Source organism: Gymnoscopelus braueri (assembly GCF_963280865.1).
Source record: "Gymnoscopelus braueri genome assembly, chromosome: 6".
Lineage (NCBI taxonomy): Eukaryota > Metazoa > Chordata > Actinopteri > Myctophiformes > Myctophidae > Gymnoscopelus > Gymnoscopelus braueri.
This window is the reverse complement of record NC_137607.1, coordinates 24,944,627-24,961,158: the sequence shown is the minus strand read 5'-3', so window position 1 is coordinate 24,961,158 and position 16,532 is coordinate 24,944,627. Positions and strand designations below refer to the sequence as shown.

The following is a 16,532-nucleotide window of genomic DNA, read 5'->3' as shown; positions in this document are numbered from 1 at the left end:
CATGGAGACAGTGTAGTGCCTCAGTAATCTAGAATCATAGGTAAACCAAGAACCTAGCATCAGATCTTTTTACTTTTTAAGTAGCTCTGGATAAGAGCGTCTGCTAAATGCCTGAATTTACTAAATTGAATCTTCTGGTGCTTTTGTCCAGTGAACTCCTCCTAGCACATTGCATGTTGAAGTTCCGCTGCTGCTCCTATCCAGAGAGATGAATGAAGTGCTTGCTTTGTATTGAATGGACAAGTTGACGTGGCGGTGTGTCATTGACTTTCATTGACTAGGTGTGAGGATGCTCTGCGGAAGAACAAGAGTCTGATTGGTCCAGACCAGAAGGAGTACCAGCGGGAGTTGGAGAGGAACTACCATCGTCTCAAAGAGTCCCTGCAGCCCCTCATCAACAGAAAGATTCCCCAGCTTTACAAACCTGTCCTGCAGGTCAACTCACACAGGTAGGACCAACCAGGGACTCTCTGTGTTTGAGAGAAAGCTAGAAAGAGATATTCATTTGAACCTTGATCACCTGGTTTCTATTTACAGTTAAGTTCTCAGATCCGGTCTAGAGCCTGCCTACTGTATCCAGTACACAAACCATTTCTGTATCGGCTCTAGACCTGACCTGCAACCTGTAAAACTAACTGATCAGTCTATATTAATTGTATCCCCGATTCAATGTCTTCTTGCTTTTGTTTCTGTTAAAACATGCAGCAAACGGACAGCTTGACAAGGTAGTTTGAATTTTCTGACTGCATTATTAATGCTGTTCAAGCAACGTTTTTTTTTGGCATTGCTATCCATATTATGAATGTTATTTTACTCCTAATCACATTGAGTAGACTGAATATGTGACATAACCTGATGAGGTGCAGATAAATACAAAAATGTCAAAGCCTGCTGGACTGGCTTTCATTTAACTGGGCGGGAACCCCTATTTGTGACTATACCTTCCAAGACGGGAACCCCTTTTGGGGTTGTTGCTTTGTACAGTATATAGCAACATACATTTTTTGTAGTTTTTGAATAAATATTTGAAGTTTTTCAGAAAACTTAGGTCAGGATTTGGAAGGCGTTATGAGAATCAGCTTCAGGTCTAAATGGAACACGGTGTGAACTTAAATCAGCAAAATAATTTTGTCTAAGTATTTCCTCATTTAGACAGAATGAACAGATCTGTGCGCCTTACAATGTAAAATCAATATATTCTGTATATCATATAGAAGATCAGGATAATATATAGGATATTTTGTCCCTGTGTAAACAAAGCTGTTGGTTTGTTTTTCCAGGGATTCCTTCAGCAGAATGAGTCTTCGGAAGCTTGACATTTGAAGATGAAGAAAAAAAGAAGTGAGGATTGCAACATTAATTTATTACCGAGTGTAAATATGAGTGTCTCCAGAAAGTCGATCAGTGTTCCTGATAATGAACAAAAAAGAAAGTGTTACAGCTTGGTACGTCATTCCAGTGTCTTAATTTGTTTACAGATAACATGTTACTCGATCAGTAGGACAAAAGTGGTTTTAAAAGGATTACCTTGACAAGTTTAATGTTTATAATTTTTGTCAGGCATTTGTCAGACATGCAAGCGGTCCTTCAGCCACCCTAGAAAAAGCTTTCTTTATTTAAACTATGGAGGCTTCCCTCTGCAAGCCAAAAAGCCAGTTTTAGGCAAATGGTACCCTTTGGTTTTAATGAGAAATGTATGTTAAGATGGTTATGTCAAGTGCCAATATAGAAATGTTTTCCTGAAACTTTGACAAGTGTCTGCAAAATGGGAGATATTTAAAAAGTCAAGGTGTCTTTATAACTGCTTACGATGTGTCAAATCTGTATTCAATTTCATGTGTGCACTTTTTATTACAGTGTAGCAATGCATTTTACAACTTGAAAGTTTACTATTTAATCCAAAATGGGGGGAAAGGAAAATGTGCAAAAATTGTACCATTATTTATCATGATGCTTTATCGTTTTTAGTTTAAGCTACATTGTTTTAAAGCTAGGGACTTCTTTCAAACTTCCTCAAACAGTTTTATGTAGTTTGTTTATTTTAAATATTTTACTAAATAAATATTTTAATGTCCAAATGATATACTTGTTTTTTATTTTATGGAGATAGATCAGTAAATATCAGGATTTCCACTGATTTGGAGAAGTTCTCACTTCACTGAGACATAAGGGATGTTGGTATTGGAAACCTGCTTCTTATCAGATGAAATTTCACAACATTCACTGGCTTTGAGTTCAAAATTAAAATGCCGCAAACACAAACAAAATATTAATATATAATATTTTTTACTATCAAATGAACCATGACAGATGTACAAAATAAAACCAGGACGAGCGTTTCAAAACAATTTCTCGCTCTCCCACATTTGCTAACCGCTAAACTAATTGGTAGAATGGATACAATTCACAAGGCCAAAACAAACCCTGCCAACTTTGATGCATATTACAGTCACAGCAACACTTAAAGCTGGAATGAGGGTACAGTGTAATTATGGAAACGCCATTGTCAACTTCCTTTTACAGTAACCGCTAAATTGTTAAATACAAACTCATTAATCGCCTAATGGCATGTATGGGCAGCTTGCAAACTTCACTTTCAGAACCTAAGACTAGCAATGACATGTTTGCAGTACATAGGCATGAACAAATAGCCCATATGGAACTGAGACATTGGTACAGACTTTTGACTCCCCCTCTGCTCCTGCTCCTAGTGCAGACACGAACAGTATTGTATACAGTACATACTGGAGTTTTCTCCGACAAGAATTTATTTCTTCTGGGCCGCTCAGACAAGTCAGCCCCTGCCTTGAGAGCTATCTTCACGGAGGGAGAGTAGAAGCTGCTTCTAGTTTTAAGATGGTCTACAGGACCCATTTAACATTACATACAAGTCAAGACTAAACTAAGAATGCTGGTAATGCCGGATGGAACTGCCCTAACATACTGTACGTGACTTCTGGGGGGAAATTCACCGCGTATACTAGGTGATGAAACCCTTTCCCCTTGGTTTGTGTTTTGGGGCGATGCTTCTCTCTACAATTCTCCCTGCTGAGTATAGTCTGTGCTTCAAAGTTACGGATACATGTTTCTATTTACCTGCTGAAATGGGATAGGTGGGAGGCTTACACCAGGGGTTCTCCTGACATCTAGCTCTCTAGAATTAGCTCTTATTGCCTTGTATTTATATTATCTATTCTGTTTGTCTTTTGTAGTCTCTAGGGCTTATGTGGTGTAAATCTAAAATACCAAAAGCTATTCATCGCAAAAAGGCCATATGCAAAGCCTTTCTAAACAGAGGTTGAACATGCATGAAGAGTAATGGCATCATAATGGCCATGGTGGTGGGAATGGACTATAGGCAAGTATTGCTAGACACAGAACATTCATGAAAAACATGACTTGACATCCTGATTGGCTGTGCATTCTCTCAGATACTATAAAATAAGGAAACATTTTAGTAAATTAATGGACTTAATTATTCAGTTACCCCATAACTGATAATTTGCACATATCCCCACACCTTGGTCCTTACAACATCCCTATAAACAGGTACAACACTGGGGATAGAAACAAGCTTGCCATTTCATGTAATCATTTTTAAAACGCTTCATATCTAAAATCTATCTTGTGAATTGTGCGCACTTTATGGCACTTTGGTCTGTTGCACCAATACAAGCACAGCACAATAGCTACAATATCCCATTTCCCAGGCTGCTATATACAGCATGTGTGCCATACACATTTCAAGAGGTACTTTTTAGGTATTAACTTTTCGTATTATTTTGTGACCAGCTTTGAGGTTAGCTATAGTTTTATTTATATACATAAGTGCACCATAATATATACTTTTATCTCCTGCATAGATTGCATTAATTTCAGTGTTGAAAGATGTACAAGAATAAATCATATTTATATAAAAGCCCTGAAAACGATGGAACACTGCAAGGGAGAACATTACAGTAAGTAGACCAAATGGGAAACTTTCCTAGACGGCAGACTACCTAGCCTTGCCAGCCAGATCAAGCAGGATTTTTTCCATCGATTTATGATGGGAATATGAAGGATTTAACCACTGTGCAAAGGTTGGAAATATCCCATTCCAAAACCAGGGCGTTGAAACACAAAATATTACAGTGCACCCGTCACGGGATGGCCTATTCAAATAGTCACCTTGCTAAGATAATGGCCTGTCAACTGAACCAAAACAAACGGATATTTCTTAATCATTTCACCCAAAAAGTTTATAACAATGTATGACTATTGACATACAAATAACACTGTGTCAGTTACAAGACAGTTACAATGTGACTATGGCCAAAAAACATTGGCCTACTAGGTCACATTGTCTGACTTAAAAGGGCAAGACCACTTTGGTAGAGGTTTGGGTTGTATGTGGACGAGAAACCAAAAATGATTGCCCCATTGATAATTCAAAATATGCTCTCAAAGTCACTCTTAGCACGTTAACACAAAGCTGATTCTTACCATATAGATCACCAAACCCAGTACTGTTTATCTTTTAAATGCTAATGTCAACTTCCTGCTGATTTTACTATTTGAAGATCCAGATCTTCTTAATAAAAATAGCTAAAACAGGAAGTTAACCTTTTTATTAAAAAAAGCAAACGGTACTGGGTTTTGTGATGCTCTATATTGTCTGAATCAACTTTTGAGTTATTTTACTTGCTAAAAGAGTGACTTTGAGAGCTGTTTTATCGTACAATGTAAGTCAACAAAAGTATATTTTGAATTATCAATTCTTAATCAATGGAGCAATAATTTCTTATTTCTTGTCCACCTTTGGAGTGACGTCATGGCAAGGTAAATACACAACCCAAACCTCTACCAAAGTGGTCTTGCCCTTTAAGCAACATAAAATGGCCTAGGTCACACTCTTGACATACGCCATTATACTATTGGGGTGGGAACAGCATAATCTTTTCAATAAGGATATGCTGTAGGCGATTTTTACCAGAGGTGGCCAGTGTCATGAAGATAAAATATCATTTCCCTCAAATGACGTGGGCCATTATTTTAGGAAGGTGACGAAATCTAAACTGCCACCTTTCCATTTAGTCTTCCATGTAAAACTAATACTGCCAGCCTTACACAATGCCTTTGGTCCTGCCCCAAATCACAAAAACACAAGGAAAATGTCCTGTACTAAATGCAGACCTTGATCTTGAACTGGATACAGTATCACTTCCGTGGCCCCCCTAATGTGCATTAAAAAAATAACTTGACATTTTGAGTATAAAATGTGAAAGTATCGGCCATTCTATCTCGAGCAAATGACAAAAGACACTATGGCCCAGCTGTGGTGGTGATATTCACTGTGATAGCAGACTAAAAGTGATGTGTAATGTTTGACAGATGTGTTATATTTATTAAATATACATTTTATTTGATTGTGCCGAGATATATATTGTTTGGAATTCTGGATAATGTCTTCTGTCTGATTAATTGGAAAATGGAAAATTCAAAACACTGAAAAAGAAAGAAAAAAAAATCAGTTCAGCTGAAAAAAGAAGAAAACAACTTTTAGTTTGTTTCCATATAGAAACAGGCTATGTGTTTCCTTTCACAAACACCCTGGAACAGTTTTTCTTGTATTATTTATGGGACTCATCATACCATCACCTGTCTACGTGTGTTTTAAAGAGTTGTAAGGACATCGAGGTGTGTTAAAAAGGTTTAAAATTTAAATAAAAAAATATCCTATTCCATCTATATCTGACCAGTCTCCTTTGCACACAAAAGGAATGGATGTAGGTAGCTGCTGACTCAAAGGGTATTCAAATATAAGTATCAAAGTGCTTTTCCATGTTGTAAAAAGGAATCCAAAAGGTTCAACACTAAAAAAGACACCAAAACACATACACAGCGCATTTTTAAAGAGGACCTAGAAAGAGGTAATAGACAAACAAGAATATTAAACCAGACAACCAAGCAAAAGGACAATTTGGCAGAAGCACTCCCCTGTGCTTAAAGGTCAAAGCAGTCTATTGTAGAAGCCACATCTGAAAAGGACCTCGTTTCAAAAAAAGTCTGTAGCCTGAATCAGAATCGAAAGTAGATAACGGCTTTTTAGTTTCAAGAGCCTCTAGTAGACATGCCAGGGTTGGGTTGAGTTTGTTCAGCTGGCAGTACATCTCCGTCTCACGTGTTCTGCTAAAACGAGGTGCATTGACATAAAACTCTCGGTGGTGCTCAGTTCAGTGTCCAGGGTCAGCTGCTCTCCTGTAGAAAAGTAGATAGGGTGTGGATGTGGAGCAGGTTTTGGGAGAGCAGGCTCTCAGGAAATCTTCCTCCTCAAACAGACGCACCTCTGAGTCGTCAAACAGCAGCCACTTGCCTTCGTATTCCAGGAGCCTGTTGAGAGCCTGCTGCTCCGTAGCCTCCATTCCATCTCCACACACAGCTGTAGATGAACCCTGTCCTCCTTCGTCGGCCTCTGGCTCCTTCTTCACTTCGGTCTCAGTGTTCTGCCCAAGGCTACTTGTGTTTCGCCTGCGCCTCGATCCCTCCGTTGTCGTTTTGTCTGCCTGTTTGCTGCTTCCGTTGGCAAGCTCATAACTAGACACACTCCTCTGGCCCCCTAGGAGTCCCACTACGCCCTCTGACGACTTCTTGCAACCCGTTTTGCCAGAGTTTACGCTGCTGTCCGAGTTCGTGTTTGCATCTCCATTGCTGTGCGCTCTCCCTCTCAAGCTAAACGACACCTCGCCGTCGTCGTAGTCCAGCGTAGCCTCTTCTTTCTCCTTCGGTTCACCGGCTGCTTCGCTCTCCGCTCCCTCCTCGGTCTTGACTTTGTTTTCATCCTGCGGCCAGAGCCTTGTGTCTTTCAGGTCAGACATGCGGATGTAGGTGGTGTAGTGGCCACTGCTGATGGTGACGCCGCTGTGCATGACCACGGCGAACAGCTCATAGCGTCGCCCTTCATCGGCCGAGGGCTGCGTGCACCACTCCTCTAGGGACAGCGACAGAGGGGTCTGAAGTGGGGTGTTCACCTTAGAGAGGCCCGCATATGGGTCTAGTCTGTGGAGCAAAAGCCAGGGTAGGGGAGAGTCAGTCAGGTCTCATATGGATGAATCTGACATAATTTGTGCAAATCTTTGAATATACTGTATATATTTTTAAACATTTGTAAAAATATTTTGTTCCAGGGATCCCCAGAAGCAAAGATTTGAGTTACAAATGTTTGCTTGAAAATATAAATATTCAAAGATTTACACGAATGTTCACGATTTATTCCAAAGATAGCAACTACAAGTTCATAGCGCGGCACTCGGTGCCGCACTATGAGCTTGTATATCTGCTACAGTCAGATGCTTTCCCGGTCTAAATGGGTTAACCTTGTTCAGACGGATGCCAGTCTGAGGGGTTTGTGACGTTCTACACATAGGGAGAAAACGGTGAAACTTGTCACATTATATACTCACTCTAAACTGTTGGCAGAGAAGCACTTGAGGTGAATGGTGACGACCTCTGGAGTTTTATCGAACAAAAGGCTCCTCTCTGCCTCGGCGTAATGGTGGCAGGTCTCACAGAAGTACTTGTCCTCTCCGACGATGCGCTCCACGGAGGCAAACTGGGAGATGGCCCACTTCAGAGTCTTCACCTCTGGTTTAGGGTCTGGAGAGACTGGAGTGGAGAGGAATGCATACTTTACAATGAGAAGCGACTTTTAATCTCCTCTGCCATTCATATTAGTCCAAAGTAACTCTCCCCTATAAGTGCCACTACATCAGTCTGTCAGCGTACATGCAGGTGTGTTCATTTAACACTAGTGTTTGTGTGCAAATTGTGCATGTGACTATGCTCATACACTGTCATTTCCAAGCCTTTGTGTGCAGTAGTAATATTCCGTATATGAAAGTCCGACCCTCACCCTCAGAGAGGTCAGCTGGGCTGCTGGGTTGGTCCTCCTGTACAGGGACACTGATATCTTGGAAGTCCTCCCTCCTCTCCGTGTAGTTCTCACACTCCAGACAGCGAGTCCTCAGTACCAGGCACCCCTGGAACAACCGCTCCATCAGGTCCAGGCCATCTGAACACAAAAAGTGAAGCCACAATCGGATCATCACTCCTCCTAAGTCAAGGCCCTCACAAGCTGATGTACCACAGAAAGCTACATTGCATTTATTGTAGTGTAAATTAAGTGACTGGTCGACATAAACTTGGTCCAATTTCGATAATTGCTGTGGGCTCTGTGCATAACTGTAATCCCAGGTTTTCACTACTTTCCTATGTGGATTTAAAGTTGTGGATTTTACCTTAGGCGGACTAACTTCCAATATGGACCTATCGATGCGTTGCTACTTTTTGCACTTTATGTACATGCATACCTGCCACTTGTTTTTGCTACATGCATAAATTGACACACATATTCCCTATCCCTACTGCCATCAATGTTGCCCAGCATTTACAACTTAAACATGTCGTCCATGTAGCACTTTACACCAACAGCCCCATTCTCTTACCTTGACTACTTGTCTTCTTGTTTTCAGCTGTATTTTGACTGGCAGGCTCTGGGCCGGTTTTCTCACTATTCAGTCCCGACTCCAGGTCTGGCTTGTCCTGGTTCTTAGCTACGGTGGTGGAGCTGAGCTTCCCCATGCTGCGGAACTTAGAGAAGATACTGGGCTGCTTCCCAGAAGGTCTCAGCCAGGCCAGCTTGCTTCTCTTTTTTCTCTTTCCGTCGTCCTTCTTTGAGGTCTTTTCATCTTTCTCCTCGCCGTCACTCCCACCCTGCTCCTCTCCGTCCCGTTTCTCCGCCCCGGCGACGTCTTGGCTGCCGGCCGCGGTGATGTCACTGGAGGACTTCCTCTTGGAGCGGGTCATGGGTCTGCTCGACTGGTCCGCGTCAGATGTCTTAGACTTGACAGATTTGGGTTTCTTCTTGGCGTTTCCTGCCTCCGTGTCGCTCTTCCTCTTGCCATTGCCTTGGCCTTCCTCCTCTGTGGCAGCGGCGTCGCCGGCGATGCTCTCTGGTGTGACTTCTGGTACCTTTTCATCCTCCTTTTGTTCAGGCTGCTCCTTCCTGATGGTGACGCATGCCTCCTGGATATATCCCAGGATGCACTGCAACACCTCCTGGGCATCATGTTGTTGGTATCCTTCATACATGGTGTTGAGTTGTCTGGGAAAACACACAAAAGTACACTTTAAAATAATAATTCGGTAACAGAAACATCAGTACAACACATAAACCAATGGATTCTGACCACATTTAAAGAACTGGGGTCTTATTACTGGCAAAGCTTTATGCCATTTCTTTCACACCCAAAAAATAAGATTTAGTCAAATGTTTGCATTGTTACATTTATCAGTGGTAAACTTAAACACGTATCAATCTGCCAGATCACAGAGGTGTTTCAAAGGAGCCAGTACCTGAGTGTGTGGAGTATTTTGCGAGGCGGCGTGGCCAGTTCTCCTTCACCGTGGCTGACAGGGCTGAGCAGGAAGCTGGACTGGAGCTGCTCCATTGACGTAATCAGACTGTTGAAGTTCCTGAGTAGATCCATGTGAGCTGGTAAGACCTCCTCAGAAGAACCTTCTGCCTGTTAATAACACGGTGGGCAAAATTCTTCCAGTGAGAAAATAAAAATATACGGTATAACCAATGTCAATGCCAATAGAAAGTATATATGACCTGGGAGATCATGTCACAAAACTCGTCAGAATGTTAGAAAGAAATCCCTTGAGGAAACTCAAATCTAGTATACAAATACTTTTTTCGTTTGACTGTAACCATCCTGTGAACCCATGGCACTGTTCTTGTACTGACCTCCAAGTCACTTTTAGCACTTTCTTCATTTGATTCTGCCTTTGGTTTGTCTTTACAGGCAGAGTGGCTGTGCAGCTTTTTGATGCCATCTCTGAGCCCTGGGCAGTAGTATAGCACCTGGAATAGAAATGATCAAACATTGAATGTGTTAGTTATGTGACTAGAATAGCTGGAATATAGGAACTATTATTATTTTGTCTGCTGCTATTTCCTTTTTGTTACATTTGTTTCAATACAGAAAAAAAGGACTTGAGATCCATCAGTAGTCACTCACACTTGAACCAGCATAAAAAGTATACGTACACAATATATAAACATATTTCCAAAAACACAATGACTTGTTGGAACTCTTTTATATAAGTAAATGCTGAGTATTGCTTCTTAGTTCATATTACTGCCACAGAATCAATGCATTTTATGTGCATGGTGCATGACAAACAGCTGCCATACACACCTGCCATGGTTAGTCACCACAATGTTCAACCAACTGATGCAGTTAGTTGCAAAAAAACAAACAAAACATATTTCATGCCTAGGGCACCCAAAACCATTGTGCATGTGCAACATCTGTTTAAATGTTGCAGAATGTTCACCCCAAAATAAGTGATTGGAATTGTTGATTTCTAAGAGGAAAGCATCCAGAGGTTGTTATTCCCTACCTGTAGAATGCTATTCAGATAACAAGTGTTCCCCAGGTTGTTCAATCCCGCAAATGGCACCAAGGTCTCGCTCTTGTCACATGATGACATAAAAGGGACTGGGGAGGCTGGACATGGATCAGGGAGAGGTACCACCTGATCACTATCACTGCACAATGGGGAAAAGGTGTAGGGTACATTAAAACCAAGTCAGCAACTAAATAACACATGAATTCATTTATCCCATCAACCCAATTCAACTGACATACTGGATGGTGGCATCGTAAAATGTTCTCCCCTTCCCAATGGCAGCTTCTGAAGGGATTGATGCGACAACCTTACCTTGCTGCAGGCTGCTCAGGGTCCGCGGTTTTAAGTTCATCTACCGCAGGTTCGTTAAAGTCCAACGCTCGTTTAGCTTCCTTCTTCTGGAAGAACTTGAGGGACAGTTTACTCTTCTTGATGGGGCTCCCAACTAGGGCCACCATCACGGTTTCACCCTGTAGTCCAGGCATCTTCCACTGGAGCCGTCGGCGTCAAATCTGACCACAGAACGAGGCAACAGCGCACCCTGCTGGCCACAGAATGAAACAAGCAAGCAAAACAGTCACAAAGTCTAGTTTAAACTTCACTCAAAAACTAAGATACGCAAGTACTAACATCATACATAACATTTGTATACATAACAAACAAGATAGACAATATCCGTCTTCGATAAGATGCACACAACACTGTCGGCCACACACACAATATGACATTACATAACACTACGTACTACCTGGCAGTTTGTGATGTAGGTTTGTTCGAATTGTCCTCGTTTGCACCTGCCTTATTATTTGTGCCCCTTTTCCCGGGGAACATTAACTCACTAAACGGTGAAATATGACGACGGAGTTAAAACAAATCTAAATCGATCACTGCTGCGATCATCAACAAACGAATAGGAAGAGAGTTGTTGTCGAACACATGAACCGAGACACACACTGGGCCACATCGGTGTGGTGGTGGTGTTGCCAGATTGTGTGAGAGACAAACAAGCAGCCAGGTCTATGAAAACAAGCCCAAAAGAAGCAACTAGGCCACTATGATGAGTATTTTAAACCTATATACATTGAAAATAGCCGATCTTCAAGCTCGCGACACGTTGTGAGCTTGTAGATATGCTATTTTCCAAAAATCTTGAAATAAAATGTGGACTCTGGATCGGCTGGGATGAGGATCAGCATCTGAGGCCATGGTTCTCAGCAGGAAACGGATTGTGCAGTTCCAAGGAGTAGGGAATGAGACTTTGCCCCAGGTGAAGGAGTTTAAGTATCTCAAGGCCCCAGGTGAAGGAGTTTAAGTATCTCAAGGTCTAGTTCAGGAGTGAGGGGAGGACGGAGCAACTAGTACTAACAATATTTACAAGCAACTCTACAGGGGAAAAAAGCCCAACGTCGCTTATAATAAACAGACATGGCAACAGTGGTGGCGGTGCGGGAAAGAAGTGGGAGGAAGAAAAAAAAGACAACACGCGTTTCTAACAGTTCCTACCGAGACCAACGACACGCCAGAAGCCGTGTGTCGACCGCAGATGTGTTCACTCACCTCTACTGGTTCATCCCAGGCACAAACTGAACACGGTTTCTTCACAAAATTCACGATTTTCAAGCCTATTTGCGGAGGCACCGATTCTCCGGCCGAGGCAAGCAGCAGAAGTTGGCGCTTTTTCCAACCGCAAGACCCACCCCGGAACGAGGCTCAAACAACCGTCAAATCAGCACACAATAATAACCATAATTATTATCTGATAGAACTCCCACGACCATATATGGCCCAAGAATGCACACAAAGATGTCTAAATAAATACAAACTGAAACCGTGCATGTCGCAAATGTCAGGCTTCTCACCAGACGCCAATTTGACGTAGGACCCAGTGGAACGCGACTGGTACCGTTATGGAAGCCATCTTTGTAAGGTCATCATCTCTACCTTTTATGCCTAAAAAAATAAAATGCTACTCACTGTGAATTGTTTATTTTTGTTTCGTGGGCATGCAGACCCATAGAGAGAGAGAGAGAGAGAGAGAGAGAGAGTTATGACACGCTTTGATCTCGCCGCAAAGCGGGCCGCTATGGGCTGTAGTTCCAAACATTGGAACTATCTCATTGAGATGAACAAGCATTTCCGCATTCCATTCTTACCATGGGAGTCAACGCTAGTGTAGTCACTCGTCACTCTCATATTAGATGATGTGTGCATTGCTGTATTTTAAGTCAGTTTTCCTTTTTTAAGAATACTGAAACAACTATATCCGCATTCCGCATCTATATCTTCTAGCTGTAGAATACAACTCTCGTAGACGTATTTATGATTCTGACGTTTTCAATCTACGAGAGTTGTAGGGTTCACCCCCCATGGACACGGACTTTCAGCACTATACCCCGTAGACACTCCAAACATGTACAAATTGAAAATAAAGGTGCTTACCCCCAAGCCCCAAATGTAAACTCTCGCTACGGGGTAGTAGTTTAATGTAATAATCAATATCTTTCAATAAATAAGTGTTTTAATGCCGTCTGTGGCCGAACCCCATTTTTCACCCTCGTTTACTTCCTGTTTACATTGAGTGTAATTCCGGGTTTCACCAGTGGTGCGCGTCAATACCGCCCATTGGGAACTTCCGACTTGCCACAGACGGCATTAAAACACTTCTTTATTGAAAGATATGGATTATTACATTAAACTACTACCCCGTAGCGAGAGTTAACATTTGGGGCGTGGGGGTAAGCACCTTTATTCTCAATTTGTACATGTTTGGAGTGTCTACGGGGCATATTGCTGAAAGTCCCTATGTCCATGGGGGGTGAACCCTACAACTCTCGTAGATTGAAAACGTCAGAATCATAAATACGTCTACGAGAGTTGTATTCTACAGCTAGGCCTATATATCTTCTATGAATGGTACCAGCATAGATCCTTGGTAGCTACTGCGCCCCCTACAGATATTTTCAATAGAAAAATTCGATTGAGCAAATCTGTAGGGAGCGCAGTGGAGTAACTAAAACATTTCCGATCCGGTGGAATATTTTATTTTCTGGCCAAAAGGTGTATTTTAGACGTGAGGTGGAGGGCTCGGAGTGTTTCCACCAAGGAAAGTAGGCTTTCAGCATCTTAAAACCGTCTTTGTTTTGGTGAGTAGCGAAAGCGTATATATATATTTTTTACTAGAGACGAGAGGCTGCGGCCGCTGCGCTACTGAGGGTGTTCGGGCAGCGGATGAAAAGTAACATAGCGTTAAGGAGAACTCCTTCTAACGCTACGGACCAGAGCTAACTTGAACCGACAGGGGGCGCTGTCTGACACAGAAACAGCTGTCAGAGCCAGAGCATCATTCGCACACCTCTCTCCTTGGACCATCCTCTCATCTCATCGCTTGACAGCCAGCAGGGCTTACCCTTCCACCAATTTAACGGTAAGACATTGTTGCCATATTTTCACATTCCCTCCTGCGAGAATAAGATAAACGCGAATATGTTTGGGCAACGTTTATACCACGAGACTGGTAATCTCGGACATTGCCTAATTTCGAGTGATTATGAATTGATTGGATATGGTGTGTGTGCAGTGCTGCTGGTGTTGTTGGTTACATCGGCGTGAGAATACCTGAAGCCAGGTATAAGAAAAAAAGACATGTCAGGTGTGTTGCAATTGTCAAACGGCTCGCATACAGCCGTTACCCGCAGTGTTTGGCTAAACGGCGGCGTGCAGGACTATAGGCTGCAGGACAGCTGCTGCTGGCTGGCTGCTGCAGAGTGCCTGTCCTGCTTGGTCAGCAGCCCCTATGCATGGATGTATCGATAGACGGTGGACCTGAGCTGTGTCTTGAGTATCGGGAATCTGCTCATCTGGCTTGGTTAAGACGAGTGACGTTGTAAATAGGACTGTCATGATCACAAGTTTAAGTTGACGATTAATGTTCTGTTTGCCTTTAGGCTTCATAAGAAAACATTTGCACAGGGCAGATATGACAAATAACTTAAATATACAAATAAATTATTGACATATTTAATATTTTTTGTAGATCTGCTTTTTTAATATTTGAAAATGTGTGTGAACATCTTTCATGGAACGATTATAACGATTATGCAAAAAAAAAAATCTAAAAATATTTGCGATTGGGCTATTATGTAATAATTGTGACAGGCCTAGTTGTAAAGGCAGCTTATGCAATTTAACTGTGAGAGTGAGAGTGTACTACACATGTAATCTAAAAATAGACCACCAGCAAGGGTCCATTTGGTTACATGTGCACACTCTCAAATCTGGACACATTAACACTGAGGATTTGACTGTGTGGATGAGAGTAGACAGCACACTCCACGGGCATAGTTGCTATAACCTACTTACCCATCAACCCAATTACCTCTCTGACATACTGGATGGTCTCACCCTCTATATACTGTATGTCTACCACTATAGCCTATACACTACTGTGGACTGGAGGCTAATATAACAACGCAAAACTGGTGGGTTGACAAGACTGTTTACTCCATCATGATTAGTATTCCTAAGGAAATGGAACTTTGAAATTATAGCCGATAGATTCCCCATGTCAGAATTAACGAGACTGGGCAATGGCACAGTCTGTTCTTCCCCTAAGCTCTAACCAAATGACACATTCTGTATATGTTTGTCTGATTCTATTGCAGTATCCCTGCTTTGTATTGAATAAGCTATCTACACTACCTGTATTTCATTTGGATATTACATTGAGCAAAGTGCTGCATGCTCTGCACCTTTCCCTGAAGATCTATCATTAATAAGGGGTTGATGTTGCATGATCCTCTCGCTTGGGTGTTTACTGTTTAGTGTGTAGATGTTTAGCTTCGGGGGTGTGGCATTTCCCTTTAACGCATCCTTGTTGACTACCAATATTATAGCCTGGGACCAGACGAATCTGCGAGTGCAAAAAAAAATTGCGCTCTGCGATTTGGGTTTGGCACCGCTCCATAGAGAATCCATTTCCTGCTCCAGAAGACGTGGGTGACCAACCAGGGCCCAGTATTCGAATATGGGAGACTGTAATTGGTAGTTGGTTGTAGGTCTAACCAATTGCGTCGAGGGCCAATTGTTTTGATCCCGCCCCTTGGGAGAAAAAAACGTCCTCATGGAAGCACCAGACTCATATCCATGCAGTGATATAGTCTGGCTACGCGAGGCTACCAATATTATGGAATAGGTCGTGGGAGGAGGGGAGTTACATTTCTTAACAAAAATGCCCCTTTGCTTATGGTAAACAAACATGTAAATGTTGATTACATAGCCTACATCAGTGGTTCCTAAACTTTTTTGTATTGTACTAGCGCCCCATAAAAATGCATCTGCAACCCACAAATGGGTACCTGACCCACTGTTTTGGAACCACTGGCCTACATTGTAGTAAGTAAGAGCATCATTCTCTCTTTGCTTTGATCTTTAGAGGGATATTTACCAAGGCATACTTTCCCTTAGAAGGCATGCAGGTCTCATGTCCAGAGTAACAGAAGTGGGTGGTATGGCATCTCAGGGCTCTGACTAGAACCCCCACCCCTCCATCCCCCTCCCCACATCAGGAGAGGAGAGGAACATTGGAGGAAAAAAAAGAAGGAGCGATAGGCTATGGTGCACTCCAAGAATGACAAGCATGTCCTGAAACCTACCTCCTGCCACCCAGCCGAGTCCTTAATCACACACACGCGCACGCACGCACGCACGCACACACACTGCCCTTTTTCCGTAATCACAGGGGGGCGGCTTCATGGCATATCCTTGCATTCACTTTCTTGCTCTCTCAATTACATCCACTATCCCCTATATACCTACACATACACACACGTGACATGTGTGAACATGTGAACAAACAATCACAATCAGAGAGAGAGATTTGTTTTGGCTGTCTTTGACCATCCCTGGTCTCTGTTTTTCTATTGCATCAGCTAGTTTATTTACTGTATTTGCAACATAAACATTGGCAGACACATCACAGTGGCTCGGTTCAGAGTAGTGACTGTAGCTCTTCTGTGTGTGTGTGTGTGTGTGTGTGTGTGTGTGTGTGTGTGCGTGCGCGTGAGTGTGCGTGAGTT

General features: G+C 42.4%; 2 protein-coding genes across 15 annotated transcripts in view; one reads left to right on the top strand and one right to left on the bottom strand.

Moving 5' to 3' along the window:
• The window catches only part of dock7 (dedicator of cytokinesis 7), a 67,491-nt gene extending 65,440 nt beyond the window's left edge, over window positions 1-2,051 (top strand). For all 10 annotated transcript variants that reach the window (XM_080431676.1, XM_080431682.1, XM_080431683.1 and 7 more), the window contains 2 exons: window positions 282-449; window positions 1,281-2,051. In XM_080431676.1, coding sequence (XP_080287802.1) covers window positions 282-449; window positions 1,281-1,323 — 211 coding nt within the window. In that variant the 3' untranslated portion in view covers window positions 1,324-2,051. The remainder of the gene's footprint in view (window positions 1-281; window positions 450-1,280) is intronic.
• Window positions 2,052-2,165: 114 nt separating this feature from the next.
• Window positions 2,166-12,152, bottom strand: usp1 (ubiquitin specific peptidase 1). Of its 5 annotated transcripts, XR_013933358.1 has the most exons (10): window positions 12,016-12,139; window positions 10,771-11,002; window positions 10,450-10,597; window positions 9,791-9,907; window positions 9,394-9,563; window positions 8,484-9,142; window positions 7,892-8,050; window positions 7,443-7,644; window positions 5,092-7,038; window positions 2,166-5,052 (listed from the first exon to the last, which is right to left on the bottom strand). XR_013933358.1 is itself a non-coding variant. In XM_080431691.1 (9 exons), exons 2-9 carry the CDS (start codon window positions 10,941-10,943, stop codon window positions 6,216-6,218), a joined length of 2,451 nt encoding a protein of 816 aa, XP_080287817.1. In that variant the 5' UTR covers window positions 10,944-10,999; window positions 12,016-12,152; the 3' UTR covers window positions 2,166-6,215. The 5 variants fall into 5 exon arrangements, 4 of the variants coding, with proteins under 4 accessions (XP_080287817.1, XP_080287816.1, XP_080287818.1 ...); XM_080431691.1 differs by having other exon boundaries at window positions 2,166-7,038; window positions 10,771-10,999; window positions 12,016-12,152; XM_080431690.1 differs by having other exon boundaries at window positions 2,166-7,038.
• Between the last annotated feature and the right edge of the window lie 4,380 nt (window positions 12,153-16,532).